Source organism: Tinamus guttatus, unplaced genomic scaffold (genome assembly GCF_059628265.1).
Source record: "Tinamus guttatus ecotype Peru unplaced genomic scaffold, ASM5962826v1 Tinamus_guttatus_pri_ptg000166l, whole genome shotgun sequence".
Lineage (NCBI taxonomy): Eukaryota > Metazoa > Chordata > Aves > Tinamiformes > Tinamidae > Tinamus > Tinamus guttatus.
Window position 1 is genome coordinate 136471 of NW_028288700.1, and position 15054 is coordinate 151524.

General features: G+C 66.4%; 1 protein-coding gene across 1 annotated transcript; it reads right to left on the bottom strand.

The window, feature by feature from the left end:
* Window positions 1-433: 433 nt before the first annotated feature.
* SP1 (Sp1 transcription factor) lies at window positions 434-11748 on the bottom strand. Its single transcript, XM_088522802.1, has 6 exons — window positions 11719-11748; window positions 10743-10831; window positions 8923-10264; window positions 3149-3317; window positions 2233-2432; window positions 434-762 (listed from the first exon to the last, which is right to left on the bottom strand). Exons 1-6 carry the CDS (start codon window positions 11723-11725, stop codon window positions 452-454), a joined length of 2118 nt encoding a protein of 705 aa, XP_088378928.1. The 5' UTR covers window positions 11726-11748; the 3' UTR covers window positions 434-451.
* Window positions 11749-15054: the final 3306 nt, after the last annotated feature.

Genomic DNA, 15054 nt, shown 5'->3' on the forward strand with positions numbered 1-15054 from the left:
TGGCGGGTGACACCTTGAGGCGGTGACACCTCATGATGGTGATGCCTCAAGGTGGGTGACACTTCACGACGGTGACGCCTCATGGTGGCGGGTGACGCCTCGAGGTGGTGACGCTGCCTCATGATGGTGGGTGACGCCTCATGATGGTGACGTCGCCTCAAGGTGGGTGACACCTCATGATGGTGGTGACGCCGCTTCACGATGGTGGGTGACGCCTCAAGGTGGGTGACGCCTCATGATGGTGACGCCTCAAGGTGGTGACGCCGCCTCACGATGGTGGGTGACGCCTCATGATGGTGGGTGACACCTCAGGATGGCGGGTGACGCCTCACGATGGCGGGTGATGCCTCACGATGGTGACGCCTCACGATGGTGGGTGACACCTCCAGGTGGTGACACCGCCTCGCGTGGCGGGTGACGCATGGCGGCGGTGCCCCCGCGCGGCGCCGCCTCAGAAGCCGTTGCCGCTGATGTTGATGGACTGCAGGTCGGCCACCTGCATGACGTTGATGCCGCCGCCCGCCAGGCGCGCGATGCCCTCGGGGCACAGCGCCTCCATGGCCACCATGTTGGTGGCGATGAGGGCCGAGGGGGCGGCCGCGTCGCCGGCGGCGCCGCCCGTGTCCAGGGGGACGGCGACGCTCATGGCGGCGCCGCCGGCCGCGCCGCCCTTCTTGTTCTGGTGCGTCTTGATGTGCTTGGAGAGGTGGTCGCTCCGCATGAAGCGCTTGGGACACTCGGGACACGCGAACTTCTTCTCTCCTGGGAGGGGACGGACACGCACGCGTCGGGAGGCGCTTCCCGGATGGAAAGGGCTTTATCCCGGGAATAGCGCAGCGCTCCTGATCCCGCCTGGCCCACGCGCTGCGCTCCGGCACTTGGGATCCCCTCGGGTTGACGCATGGGGACGGCGGCTTTGCCACCTCCGCGGAAAAGCGGGAAGGATTCCCGGCCATCCCATAGCCCTGCCCGGTGCCGGGACACCGGGCGGCCCCATGCAGGAGGGCCCCGTCCGTGCGGATTCCCGCTCCACATCCCGCTCCACGTGCATTCCCGCTCAGCATTCCCCCTCAGCGCTCCTGTTCCATGTGCGTTCCCGCTGCACATCCCGCTCCATGTGCAATCCTGCTCTGCATCCTGCTCAGTGTGCATTCCTGCTCCGCATCCCGCTCCATGTGCAATCCCGCTCCACAACCTGCTCAATGTGAGTTCCTGCTCCACATCCCGCTCTGTGCACGTTCCCACTCCATATCCCGCTGTGTGTGTGTTCCCGCTGCACATCCTGCTCCATGTGCAATCCTGCTCCACATCCTGCTCAGTGTGTGTTCCTGCTCCGCATCCCGCTCCATGTGCAATCCTGCTCAATGCGTGTTCCCGCTCCCGCTCCATGTGCAATCCTGCTCAATGTGTGTTCCCGCTCCGCATCCCGCTCCGCGTGCCCTCCCGCTCCACATCCTGCTCAGTGTGTGTTCCCACTCCACATCCCACTCCGTGTGCCCTCCGGCCCCGCATTCCCGCTCCATGTGCATTCCCACTCCACATCCCGCTCCATGTGCAATCCCGCTCCACATCCCGCTCTGTGCGCCCTCCCGCTCCACATGCCGCTCCGTGTGCATTCCTGCTCCACATCCCGCTCCGCGCTCCCGCTCCACATGCTGCTCCATGTGCAATCCCGCTCCACATGCTGCTCCGTGTGCATTCCCGCTCCGCATCCCGCTCCGTGCGCCCTCCCGCTTGGCGTTCCCGCTCCATGTGCATTCCCGCTCCGCATCCCGCTCCGTGCGCCCTCCTGCTCGGTGTTCCCGCTCCATGTGCATTCCCGCTCCACATCCCGCTCCGTGCGCCCTCCTCCTCGGTGTTCCCGCTCCGTGTGCATTCCCGCTCCACATCCCGCTCTGTGCGCCCTCCCGCTCCACATGCTGCTCCGTGTGCATTCCCGCTCCACATCCCGCTCCGCGTTCCCGCTCCACATGCTGCTCCATGTGCAATCCCGCTCCACATGCTGCTCCGTGTGCATTCCCGCTCCGCATCCCGCTCCGTACGCCCTCCCGCTCGGCGTTCCCGCTCCATGTGCATTCCCGCTCCGCATCCCGCTCCGTGCGCCCTCCCGCTCGGCGTTCCCGCTCCATGTGCATTCCCGCTCCGCATCCCGCTCCGTGCGCCCTCCCGCTCGGCGTTCCCGCTCCATGTGCATTCCCGCTCCGCATCCCGCTCGGCGCTCCCGCTCCGTACCGGTGTGCGTGCGCTTGTGCCGCTGCAGCTCGTCGGAGCGCGTGAAGCGCTTCCCGCAGAGCACCCAGGTGCACTCGAAGGGCCGCTCGCCCGTGTGCCAGCGCAGGTGCGCGCGCAGGTGCGACGTCTTCCCGTACACCTTCCCGCAGCCGGGAATGTGGCAGATGTGCTGCTTCTTCTTGCCGGGATCGCTGGAGCTCCTGGGAGAGCGCGGGGAGAGGAGCGCTCAGGGAGCGGCCCCGGGGACGTCCCCGCGGCGCCCGGATGGCCCTGGAAGAGCCTCCGGGGACGTCCCCGCGGTGCCCAGATGGCCCTGGAAGAGCCTCCGGGCTCATCCCTCCAGCCCACACGGCCCTGGAAGAGCCTCCGGGGACATCCCTGCAGCACGCGGACAGCCCTGGAATTGCCTCCGGACATATCCGCGCGGCAGCCGGATGGCCCTGGAAGAGCCTCCGGGGACATCCCTGCGGTGCCCAGATGGCCCTGGAATTGCCTCCAGGCCCATCCCTCCAGCCCGGATGGCCATGGAATTGCCTCTGGACCATCCCTGCAGTGCCCAGATGGCCCTGGAAGCATCTCCAGGCTCATCCCTCCGGTGCCCGGATGGACCTGGAAGCATCTCCAGACACATCCCTTCGACACTCGGATGGCCCTGGAATTGCCTCCGGACACATCCCCATGGTGCCTGGATAGCCCTGGAATTGCCTCCGGACACATCCCCATGGCGCCCGGATGGCCCTGGAAGCATCTCTGGACACATCCCACCAGCCTGGATGGCCCTGGAAGCGTCTCCAGGCTCATCCCTGTGGTGCCCAGATGGCCCTGGACATGTCTCCGGACACATCCCTGCATCACCCGGATGGCCCTGGAAGCGTCTCCGGACACATCCGCGCGGCTCCCGCCGCTCGCTCCCTACCTTCCCTCGCTGTCCTTGCAGTAGGGGCAGGTGCACGCTTCCCGCCGCACCTTCCGGCTCTGCTGCGGCTGCGGATCCGGGCTGGTCTCCCCCTCTTCCCCGGCCGCCGTGTCGTCTCCGAGCCCGTCCCCGCCGGCTCCGTGCAGGCCCAGCTGGGCGCCGTGCTCTCCTGCAGGGAACGGCGCCGGTCACGCGGTCCCGGGGCTGGGAACGGGGCTCCCACCCGGATCTCCGCAGGATCGGAGCTGGGAAAGAGCCCCGGCGGGACGAGCCGCAGGATTCAATTCCTACGGATCCTTCCCCTGTGTTTTCCAGGCAACCGCGGACCCGGAAAGGTCCCGGAAAAGGTCTTTGATGGAGCCGGAGGAATTCGCTCCTTCCAGCCGTTCTCCTCATTCCCGGGAATTCGCCTGCCCTCCCAGCCCCCACGCGCGGATCCATGGAGCCTTGGGAAAACCCTCCCGCCGGCCTCCCCGCCGCCACCTGCCAACTATTCCAGCTATTCCAGCTCAACCTTGCGCCGACTCCGAGCGAAAATATCAACGGAGCTGATAAAGCGAGTGCCAAAACACCCCGGATTCGGCCCGGACGCAATTCCCACGGCCGCTTCCCCGGATTCGGCCCGGACGCAATTCCCACGGCCGCTTCCCAGCCATCCGAGGCTGTTTTCCCTCCCATCCGAGGCTGGCGGGAGGGATGCGCAGGACACAAGCACTTCCCGGCCCTCTCGCGTCGACACCTGGAACGTTTGGGATTTTAACCTCCATTTTTCCACTTTGCAACCCTTCCTTATCCCTAATTTTCAGGGCCAGCTTTCCCTTTGCAAACCATGTCTCGCATGGGAAAAAGTGGGATTAAGTTGATGGAAACTCATCCAGCGCCGCACACGGAAAGCGGCTGCCGCTCCCTCAAGGAGCGATTCCCAATAATATAAAAACGGGAGGAATTAGAGGGTGGAGCTGCCACATCCGCATCCATAAAACATGCGGAATGCGGGATGAGGGGGACGGAAGAGGAGGAAGTTTTTAAGCCGCTCCGTTTCCATTTCCCTTCTATGTCTCTCCATGGATTCCGGTGTCTAATTCCATCTCCGATCCCGCGGGGGGTTACTCCCCTCTGGAGCGGCAGGCGGCTCCGATGAGGATGGACACAAGGGAGTGGAATTTTCCTTAAAAAGCTGCTTTTTGGGGCTGAGCATCCCCGGAGCTTGTGCCAACCTGCAGCGCTCCCCGGGCACATCCTGGGATTTCATCCCGCATCCCGGAGGGAGTTTCACACCGTCCGCAGGAATGACGCCGAATTCCCGGTGCCTCCGTCATTCCCGCCGGCTCCTCTGCCCTTACCAGCAGGTGTCAGTGGTTCCCTACGGAAGCGGCACTGGAAATGCCAGGCCAGGATCCGAAAGGTCCGGAGCGGCTTTTTCCATGTCCATCTGGTGCCCAGCAAGGGACAGAGCTCCGAGCTGCATCCCGAGGATCGTGGCACGGACACGAGGATTCACCAAGGAAATTTAGGAATTCCAGGATTCACCTGGAAATGTAGGGTCGGACGCTCCATGCGCCCAGGGTCTGATCCCTCTTCCCTGCTATTCCCAGGAAAAAGTTGGCATCGGAATAAGGGCAGGATCAGCTTGGCAAAGCCCGGGAAAAACAGCGCTTCCCTCCAAGCACACGAGGAGCCGGAGCAGGACGGGAATCCCGAGCAGGAGGAGCCCGAATCCGTCTCTCCGATGGCGCCGCTTTTGGGAAGCTCGGCCAGGCCCTGCTCTACCTCACCAGCAACATTCCCGCACTTCCTACGTTTAGGAATTTTGGGATAAAACCCTTTCCTTCCGCCCCTTTCCCTTCCGCAAGCTCTTGGAAGCTTCCGTAGTTGGAAACAAGGACGGCTCTGGATTCAACATTCCCTTGTCGCTGCCATCCCGGGAAGGCTGTCAGGAAAAGAAAGGAGGAGACGCGGCCGCGTGCTTGGAAAGGGGGAGAATCCAGCCCCGATTTCCTGGAATAGCTTCAGCTTCCAAACGCGCGGATGTTTTGGAGCCCGTCGGCACGTCCCACGTCTCCCTCCTCGTTAACCTACGGCTCCCATCTAATTAAGATCCCAATAAATTACGGATCTCAGAGCGCCAGCGGATCCGACGGCGCCGAAGCCTCCAGAATATTGCGATTCCGGGAAGAAAAACTTGGCAGGGAGAAACCAGCTGGAGAATTTATGGATATTATCTCGGCTAATAGGGATGACTGCAGGACTAGAGCTTTTCCGAAGGCTGCCAGGGCCCTGCTCCGCACTCGGAATCCCTGGAGCCCTTAAAAACACATTAATAGCAGAACGAGCTGCTGCCTTTTTTCCTCCTTTTCTTCCTTTTTCTCCTTAAGAAACCCTGGGAAAGAAGGAATGACGGATTTGCCTACAAGGATGGGACACGCCGCGAGATCGGAGCCATGAGGATGGGAAATGCTGGGAAAAGCAGCATTGGGATCCAAAATAAATCCGCTTGGGATGGGTGGGCAACAGCACTGGAAAAACGGGAGCAGATTGGAGCTACTGGCCGGAAATGATGGGAAGAGAGACAAGGGATCAGATGGAATAAACCCAATGGAACCAGAAGGAAAACGGGAGCAAAACGGGAGCAAACGGAGATGGAGAGAAGGGAAATAGAGCCCAAGGGGCGACGTGCAGCCTCGGAGCATCCCGAATCCCGCGGCCGATCCCGCCGGAGCGCGCGGAGCGAGCAAAGGAAGCCGCATCCAGCTCCCATATCCATATATATCCCATATCCAACGTCGCCTCCTCTTCCTTTAGCACCCAAGGCGGTGGCCGGAAGCTCCATCCCGCTGCTGCTCATCCCTTTTCCGAATATTCCAGGCCACCGGCTCCAAGCAGATCCAAGGAGCTCGATCCCGTCCCCTCCATCCGGATGGCGCTCGAGCTCCCGCCTGATTCGTGACCCGAGTTATTCCTCGCTGGAAAACGCTGGGGAAAATTAGCCGGGCTCCGTCCTAACGACGCGTCGGAATTCCAGAGAGCGGGAAACAGGGTGCGAATTTGGAGCCGCCTCCTAATTATGACTAATTGCGGCTTAATTTAGGATTTAATGGCTGGAGAAGCTGCTCGGCGGGTTCCGTGACACCCTTCAATTGTTGGAAGCTTCGGAGCGTCACATCCGACTGCTCTTCCTTTGGGAAGGGGGGAAATCACTCAAGAAATGTGGGATTGACGCTGGGAATGGTTTGGGAAACCTCTGGTTGTCCCCAGGGATGCAGAATTCCTTCTCCAGGCTGCAAACTCACAGGCAGCTCTCCCTAAATTCCCTTGGGATCAATGCAAAAGAGGGATAAACCTCGGGAGGGCCGGCAGAGCTTCCCCTTGGGATCGCTGCCGGAGCGCGGCCCCAAAAAGACACTAAATGGCCCCAAAAAGATGCGGAGGCGGCAGGAAAAAGGGATCCGCCTCGTTCCGAGCGGCTGCGTCGGGAGATAACCGGGAGGAAGAGGCAGGGCCGGACAAGGGAGGCCGAAGATTAGGAAGGAGCCGGGAACCGGTCGGACCGGCGCGGCCGGCGGGATGGAGCCGCAGCCGCCCGCGGAGCCGCCCGCTCCGGAGGCGCCGGCCGCGGGATCCGGGACGGGATCCGGGACGGGATCCGGGACGGCTCCCGGCCGGCCCGCGGTCACAAAGCGCCTCTGAAAAGCAGGGAAAAGGGAGACACAATCGGGGCTTTGTGTCCGTGTCCCCGAGGATCCCGAGGGATTTCGCTCCCTCGGGAAGGGGAAGCCGACGCGTTCGGCCCAATTCGGGTCTCCCCGGAGCGAGGCCGGACCCCGAAGGGCCTCCCCGTGTCGGCCTCTTCCTCCTCCCCCTCCTCCTCCTCCTCGGCGGAGCTGAAAGGGGAAGAGAAACCGGGCGGCGCAAAGGGGCCTCGGCGGGAGGAAAACACTGCTTGGGAGCCTCCAAAGGGGGATTGGGAGCCCCCAAAGGGGGTCGGGAGCCCCTAAGTGGGGTTAGGAGCCTCCAAAGGGGGATCGGGAGCCCCCAAAGGGGGATCGGGAGCCTCCAAAGGGGGATCGGGAGCCTCCAAAGGGGGATCGGGAGCCCCTAAGTGGGGTTAGGAGCCTCCAAAGGGGCATTAGGAGCCTCCAAAGGGTGTTGGGAGCCTCCAAAGTGGGATCGGGAGCCCCCAAAGGGGGGTCGGGAGCCCCCAAAGCGGGGTTAGGAGCCTCCAAAGGGGGATCGGGAGCCTCCAAAGGGGGATCGGGAGCCCCCAAAGGGGGATCGGGAGCCTCCAAAGGGGGATCGGGAGCCTCCAAAGGGGGGTCGGGAGCCTCCAAAGGGGGGTCGGGAGCCTCCAAAGGGGGATCGGGAGCCTCCAAAGGGGGGTCGGGAGCCTCCAAAGGGGGGTCGGGAGCCTCCAAAGGGGGATCGGGAGCCTCCAAAGGGGCTTCGGGAGCCCCTAAGTGGGGTTAGGAGCCTCCAAAGGGGGTCGGGAGCCTCCAAAGGGGATCGGGAGCCTCCAAAGGGGGGTCGGGAGCCCCCAAAGGGGGGTCGGGAGCCCCTAAGTGGGGTTAGGAGCCTCCAAAGGGGGGTCGGGAGCCCCCCAAAGGTTTTTTCCCGATTTTTTTTCCCTAGGGATGTTAAAAAGGCGGCTGGGAAGCAGAACTGGCACCCAGGACATGGGGCCGTGGCCCCCGCGGCGCTGGGAAGGGAGGAAAATGACCCGGGAGAGGAGGGCTCCGGAGCGGCCGCCCGGAGCGGCCTCCCCGCTCCGCCTCCGAGGGCAGAGCCGCCGGCTCCGACGCCCCTTCCTCCTCCTCCTCCTCCTCCTCCTCCTGGTGTCCAGGACAAGCGCCCGGAGCCCCAGGGCCTCCCCGCAGGATCCCGCTGGGAAAGGGGCTCCGGGAGGAGGAAAACCAGGACGACGGCGCCCGCCAGCGCGGGCTGCAGCAACAGCCGCAAAACAGCGCCGCGAAAACAACCCCCGGCGCCGCCTGTTCCGCCGCCGCCGCCTGTTTCTCGCGAGAGGGGATTGAGCAACCGCGACGCGGCCAGCGCCAAATCCGCCTTGGCAGCCGGAACCGAAGGGAAATGTTTTTTGGGGAAAAAGCAACGCACTGAGTTCCTCCGGGCACCGATTTGCCGAAATATCCCTGCGGAGCCCGGCTCTCCCGGCAGAGCCCGGCTCTCCGGCTCCCGGGAGGGAATTCCCAAGGGCTTTGGGTGTGTTTGTGTCCTCCTCGGAGGAGGCGGGGAATAACAAATGGGATTTGAGCCGGTTTTGGCGCTTTCCTCGCTCCTAAAAAGGCTCCGGCTCTCCCTGCAGCCGAGCGGCTCATCCCGACGCGGCTCCGGGAACCTTCCCAGCCCATCCCGGCCCTGGTGGATCCCGCGCTCCTCCCTGCCCGTCTCCCTTTTTCCGGGATCTCCTCTGGCTTTTTAAGCTTTAGAAATGCCAATAAGAGCTGAGGGAATTTTGGGAATGAGCGGAGGCCGAGCGCTGCCTTCCCGCTCAATTCTGCACGGATTCCTCCCTCCTCCAGCCCAAAGGCAGTTCTGGGAATCGGCGGAATCCGAGCGGGAAAGGAGAGCCTGATCCTGCCCGGATTCCTCTCTCCTCCAGCCCAAAGGGAGTTCTGGGAATCGGCGGAATCCGAGCGGGAAAGGAGAGCCTGATCCTGCCCAGATTCCTCCCTCCTCCGGCCCTCGCGCAGCCGCTTCCGACCCCATGGAGAACGCGGAACGCGGGATGCTCCGAGCGTTCCTCCTCGGGAGCCACTTACCGGCCGTGTTGGCGATGGCCAGCGGCAGCCCCTGCAGCTGGTGCACCTGGATCCCGGACGCTCCCAAGGCACTGAGGTTAATAGTCTGGAGGCCGGGCACGGAGGAGAGCTGCGCCGCGTTGACGGTGACGGTGCCGCCGGGCAGCGAGGCCACGGGCGCCAGCGCGGCGCTGCTGGTGGCCCCCGTGGGCGCCAGGGACACCCCTTGCACGGGGGCCAGCGTGATAGTCTGCGCCTGCGCGTTCTGCACCTGCACGTTCTGCAGCTGGATGGTCTGCCAGCTCACCTGCCCGTTGGGCCCCACCGTGGGCGTGCGGATCAGGATGGGCCCGGAGTTGGGCAGCGCCTGCAGCTGCAGGTTCTGCAGCGCGTCCTGCGCCAGGGCCTGCCCGGCGAAGCCCTGCGCCGGCTGCAGCACCTGCCCGCCCTGCACCAGCTGCGGCTGCAGCAGGAGCTGCTGCTGCTGCTGCGCGGCCGCCGCGTCGCCCTCCTTCTGCGGCGCCGCCGCGGGCACCGGGCCCTGCAGCGAGTCCGAGGCGCCGGCGCTGCGGGCCGGGAAGCTGGCGCCGCCCGCGCCGTTGTTGTTGCTGCTGGTGGTGGTGGCCGAGAAGCTGTTGGCCGTGGTGAAGAAGGCGCCGGAGGTGACGGCGGTGGCGGCGGCGGCGGTGGCCGAGGTGGCCGGCGGCGCGTCGGCGGCCGCGGGCGCCGCGGGGGCGGCCACGCTGCTCACGGGCAGCAGCGTGATGTTGCCGTTGAGGGCCACGGGCACGTTGGCCACGTACTGCGCGCTGTTGGGCAGCCCCACGCCCTGCAGCGGCACCGCCTGCGGCAGCAGGTTGGGCACGGCCAGCAGGTTCCCCGCGCCCGCGCGGCCGCCCAGGAGCTGCTGGTTGGAGCCCGGCACCAGCTGCAGCTGCCCGGCCGCGTCCTGCTGCACGTTGACCTGCGCCGCGGGCGCCGTGAACTGCAGCTGCTGCCCGTCGATGGTCTGGAACTGCGGGATCACCTGGTACTGGATGTTGGGCAGGACGCCCGGCAGCCCCGCCAGCACCTGCTGGTTCTGCAGGTTGGAGGCGGCCGCCACCACGTAGGGCCCGGCGCTCACGGGGCGGCTCTTGGCGTCGGCGTTCCCGGCGGGATCCTTGGACGGGGTCGGCGTTCCCGAGCCGCCCGACAGGAGCTGCCAGCCGTTGGGGGACGGCGCCAGCTGCGCCGCGGCCGCCGACAGGTCCAGCTCGCCGCCGGCGCCCGCCTGGCCCTGGGAGCCGTCGGAATTCTCGTTGGGAGACTCGATGCGGCTGCAGGTGGCCGCGAGCAGGGCCAGCGGCGACGGCTGCGACTCCTGCGCGGGGAGAGGAGGAGTCAGCGGCGCCGGGGGCCGCCCCGTGGGCCGGCCGGGAATAGGGAGGAAAATAGGGAAAGGGAAAAAAAAAAAAGGGAGAAGCCAGGGAGGAGCCTGCTTGGAAAAGATAAACACTCCTTCCCGAGAGAACCCACCCACAGGAAAATACAACTGTCAGGACGGGAGGGACGGAGGCTCCGGCCTCCGGGAGGGCGGGAGCAGGGAAAACCCCGGGCCAGAGGTCCCCAAAGGGAGGGAATCTCCCCAGGGAAGCTGCTCCCGCGGGGACGCGCGGACGGATACGGAGAGGAGCCGGGCGCGGGGCGAAAGCCCCGTTTTGGAGCGGGGGGAGGCGGGAAGGGCTCCGAGCACGGATTCCGGCTCCGGAGCTTGGGAAAGGCTCCGAGCACGGATTCCGGCTCCGGAGCTTGGGAAAGGCTCCGAGCACGGATTCCGGAGCCGGGAGCCCCGCGCTCACCTGGGCCTCGGCGCCGCTGCTGGTGCTGCTGGCGTCGCCGTCGCCCTTGTCGGGCTTCACCGGCGCCATCTCCTCCGGACCCTCCTGGTCTGCGCGGGCGGGAGACGGGAATCAGCGCGCGGCGCCGGGAAGGGGGGACACGGGGACAGCGGAAGGGGCATTTTTTGGGGGGGGGCAGGGGGGGCCCTGCTCTGTTTTCGGGAGCTGCCCGGGGGCAGCGGCCGCTCCGGCCGGATCCTCCCGGCGCCTCCGGATGCTCCCGGTTCCCGGGCCTCCCCTTCGCCCCCCTCTCCTCGCCCCCCCCGCCCCGGGATCCACCCCCAGGACAGGGGTTTTCCCGGGCGGATCCAGCCCACCGGCTTCCCCCGGGATCCCCGGGATTCCCGGGAGCGGCCGGGGGGGCTGCCCCCCTCTCCTAACCCCCCCCCCCCGCTCCTGTATTTGCCCCCCCCCAAAAAACCCTCCCCAACCCCCCCCCCCCATTCCCGAACATGGAGGGGGGGGCACCGGGCCCCCCCCCGCATTCCTCGCTGCTTCCCTGCGCCCCCCCGGGCTATTCCCAGGCTCTTTCCCCCGGTTTTCCAAAAGCTCCAAGCCCCGAAACGCCCCATCGGGCCCCCCCGCGATCCTCCCCTAATGCCCCCCCCGGTACCCCCCCCCCCCCGCAATCCGCCCCCTCCGTTCGGGCCGGGCGGCCCCGCGGCCGCCGCCCCCCCCCCCCCGCACCAGGTCCCTCCCTCGAGGCCTTCCCCCCTCCCCCGGGTCCCTCCCCGCCCCCCCGCGGGCAGCGCGGGCGGCGGGGCCCGGCGCGGCCCGTCCCGCCGGGGCCCGGCCCGGGGCGGAGCCGCCGCTTGGCCCCTCCGAGCGGGCGGGCGCGTGCGGGCGCCCCCTCCGCCGCCGCGTCCTCCTCCCCCCCGCCGCTCCCCGCCGCGTCCCCCGTGTTCCCCCCCCCCCCCCGCGGTGGGCCCGTCCTTACCGCTCATGGTGGCGGGCGGGGGGGACGGGCCCAAGCGGCGCGGGGCGGGGGGGGGGGGGCGTCTCGCTGGCGACGCGGCCTCTCCCCGCGCCGCCGACCGCCGAGGCGCTGCGAGGGAGGGAGCGGCGCGGCCCCGGCCCCGGCCCCGCGGCCCGCCCCCGCGCGCGCCGCGGCCAATCAGCGCCCGCGGCCGCCGGCGGAGCGGCGGGCGGCGCGGCCAATGGCGCGCGAGGGCGGTGCGGCGAGGGGCGGCGCCGGGGCACGCCCCGCGGCGGGGGGGGGGCGCGCCGCGGGGGGCGGCCAATGGGAGCGCGGGGGGGGGCGGCCAATCAGCGCCCGCGCGCGCGCCCCCGCGGAGACCCCGTATGGGAGCGGCCAAGGCGGCGGGAGGAGGCGCGGGGCGGGCGCCGCGCCGCGGCCAATGGGCGGCGGGAGGCGGGGCGGCCGCGTGACGGGCCGCGGGATCCGCCAATCCGCGCCCGGCTTGGCCGCGCCGGGGAAGGCGCGCTCGCCGAGTGACGGCCGCGCTGCCCAATGGGAACGCGGAGGGGCGGGCCGCGGAGGGGCGGCGCGCCAATGGGAGCGGCGCTCTGTCTCAAACGGCCCAATGGGCGGCGCGCGGGGGCGGGGCGCGCCGCCAGGGTGTGCCCTTGCGAAGGGACGGCGCGGCGGCGCCGCGAAGGTGGCGGAAGCGGCGCCATCTTGGCGCTGGCTCCGCCCGGCCCCGCGCGCGGGGTCCCGCGGCCGCCGCCGCCATCGCGGGGCCCTGTCGCGACAGCGGCGACAGCGGCGACGTCCCCTGCGCCCGCCCCGCCCCCGCGCGGACCCTCCTCACAGCGGGGCCGCCCCTTCCCCCCACCCGCGCGGGTCCTGTCGCGACATCGCGTCCGCCGCTCCCTGTCGCGACGGGGCCACTCGCGGGGGCGCCGCGGACCGGCCGGGGGGCAGCGCGGCGCCCCCGCCCTGCGCTCCCCGGGCGGCGCCATCTTGGGGCCCGAAGAGGCCTGTGGTAGTCTCAGATAGTCATTAATGTTCTCAGATATTCATCAGTGTTCGCAAATATTCATTAATATTCTCAAATATTCATTAATGATCTTTAATGCTCTTGTTTTTCTCATTTTTTCCGCAGTCGGATCCTGGCTCTTGCACCAAAGGCCACAGGAATGGGCTTGGTCTGAGGGGTGGGGATGGTCCGTCCGTCCCGGCGTCCCGCTGTCCATCCCCACGTCCCGCTGTTCATCGTATCCTGACATCCATCTGCGCATCCCCGTCCACCTCCGGATCCCACTGTCTGTCCCCACATCCCACTGTCCATCGTCATATCCCGATGTCCATCCTCATGTCCCGCTGTCCGTCCTCACTCCCGCTGTCCACACTCGTATTCCGTCATCCATCCCCCTATCCCGCTGTCCGTCCCCGCATCCCGCCGCCCGGCTCCCCTTTGATGCCGGCGCTCTCATCCGGAGCAGAGCCATCCTGCCGTTATCCCACCGTTATCCCGCCGGGACGGGGCGCCGCTTCCCGCCTTCCCCGCTCCTCCTGTGTTGCTTTTGGAGGCTCCACTCGGATCAGGGATCCCGAGGGGGCCGTGACGGACGGATCCTTCCTGCGCTGCTCCCGCTGTCCCTCCGCAGCCGCTTTAGGAGCGACCGCTTTTATTGTTATTATTTTTACCATTTTCCCCGTTTTTGATTATTTTGGTTTTGCATCATTCCCTTAGCAGCTGGAAAATTCTGCTCCCGCCATCCATGACCTCATCCCAGCGGAACCGTTTGATTTTCGCTTTTCCCTGCCGGCTCCCATCCCGCGGATCGCCGACCCCGGAGTCATTAAAAAAACACGGAGCCACCGAGGAGGGTTTGGAAAAGAAACGCCCGGAGCGAGGAGAAACACAGGCAAAGCCGTGTCCCCGCTCCAGCCGCTTCCGGCCCTGTCCCTGCCTCCGGCATGTTAACAAATATGTGTTTTTTTCCCCAAAAAAGCGGAGGGGACAGTGCGGTTGTCCTGGAAGCGCCTTTTGGTCCATCCATAAGTGGCGGGGAAGAGCCAAGTTGGAAGCCGAGTTTTGTGGGAAGGGAAGCGGCCGCTTAGCACGGGGTTATTGGGAAGGCTTTGCCGGCCTCCGGATGCTCAGGGAAGGGAAAAGCGGGCTTGGGAATGCCATGGGAGCCCGGAGCGTTGCTCTGGCTGGGATTTTGGAGCGGTCTGAGGGTCTCTGCAGAAAGGGAGGATGTGGCCGGAGACCCTGTTTGTGCCTTGGTTTCTCTAGGGTGATGCTGGAATTCCCAGAGATGGGAATTTTTACTCCTAAGGGGAAAATAATACCCTGCCTGTCCGGCCGGGGCGGTAGCGCCATCCATGTCCCCTGCTCCGTCCCCTCTCTGGAGCCAGGGGGTCACCCTGCCCCCCCATCCCAGCCTCTGTGTCCCCCGGTGCCCGAGGAGGAGGCCGGAGCAGATCCCGTGCGGAATGGAATGGGGATAACGGGATAATGGGGGCAATGGAGGGGACAGTGGGGACAATGTGGGGACCATGGCGGGAATGGGGACCATGGGGAGGAATGGGGGACACTGGGGAGCGCTGGGACTGCAGGGGAACAATGTGGGGGACATTGGGAACCTTTTGTTGTTCCCCTGCATTCCAGCTCCCACAGCCCCCCCGTCCCCCATTGTCTCCATTGCTCCAGTTATCCCTCTATTGTCCCCATTGCCCGTGTAGTGTCCCCATTGTCCCCCACTGTCCCCCTGTTGCCCCCATTGTCCCCCCATTGTCTCCTCATTGTCCCCTCATTGCCCCCGCAATGTCCCCATAGTCCCCCCGTTGCCCCTGTTGTCCCCATTGTCCCGTCATTGTCCTCCCAAGTCCCCATAGACCCCCCATTAGCCCTGTTGTCCCCATTGTGCCCCCAAAGCCCCCATTGTTCCTTTGGCCCAATTGTCCCCCCATTGTCCCCTCATTGCCCCCCCAGTGTCCCCATAGTCCCCCCATTGCCCCTGTTGTCCCCATTGTCCCCCCGTTGTCCCCCCGTACCCCCCCACCCTCGCGCGGTGGCCGCGGCGCCCCCTGGTGGCCGCGCCGCGTCCCTGCCCCCCCCGGCCGCGACACTTTGTCGCCACCTGGCGGGCGGCGCCGGCGCCGCAGGGGGACGGGGCCTGCGCGGGCCTGTCCTAACCCTGTCCTAACCCTGTCCTAACCCTGTCTCTAAACCTGCCCCCAACCCCGTCCTAACCCTGTCCCTAATCCTGTCCTAACCCTGTCCTAACCCTGTCCCTAACCCTGTCCCCAACCCTGTCCTAACCCTGTCCCCAACCCTGTCCCTAAACCTGTCCTAACCCT

What these genes read in the sequence shown, in the direction of transcription:
- SP1 (XM_088522802.1), bottom strand. An exon ending in GCAGCGGCGCCGAGGCCCAG is followed by an intron (nt 10,265 to 10,742) that starts GTGAGCGCGGGG and finishes CTCCCCGCGCAG; the next exon opens with GAGTCGCAGCCGTCGCCGCT. An exon ending in TGCAAGGACAGCGAGGGAAG is followed by an intron (nt 2,433 to 3,148) that starts GTAGGGAGCGAG and finishes GCGCTCTCCCAG; the next exon opens with GAGCTCCAGCGATCCCGGCA.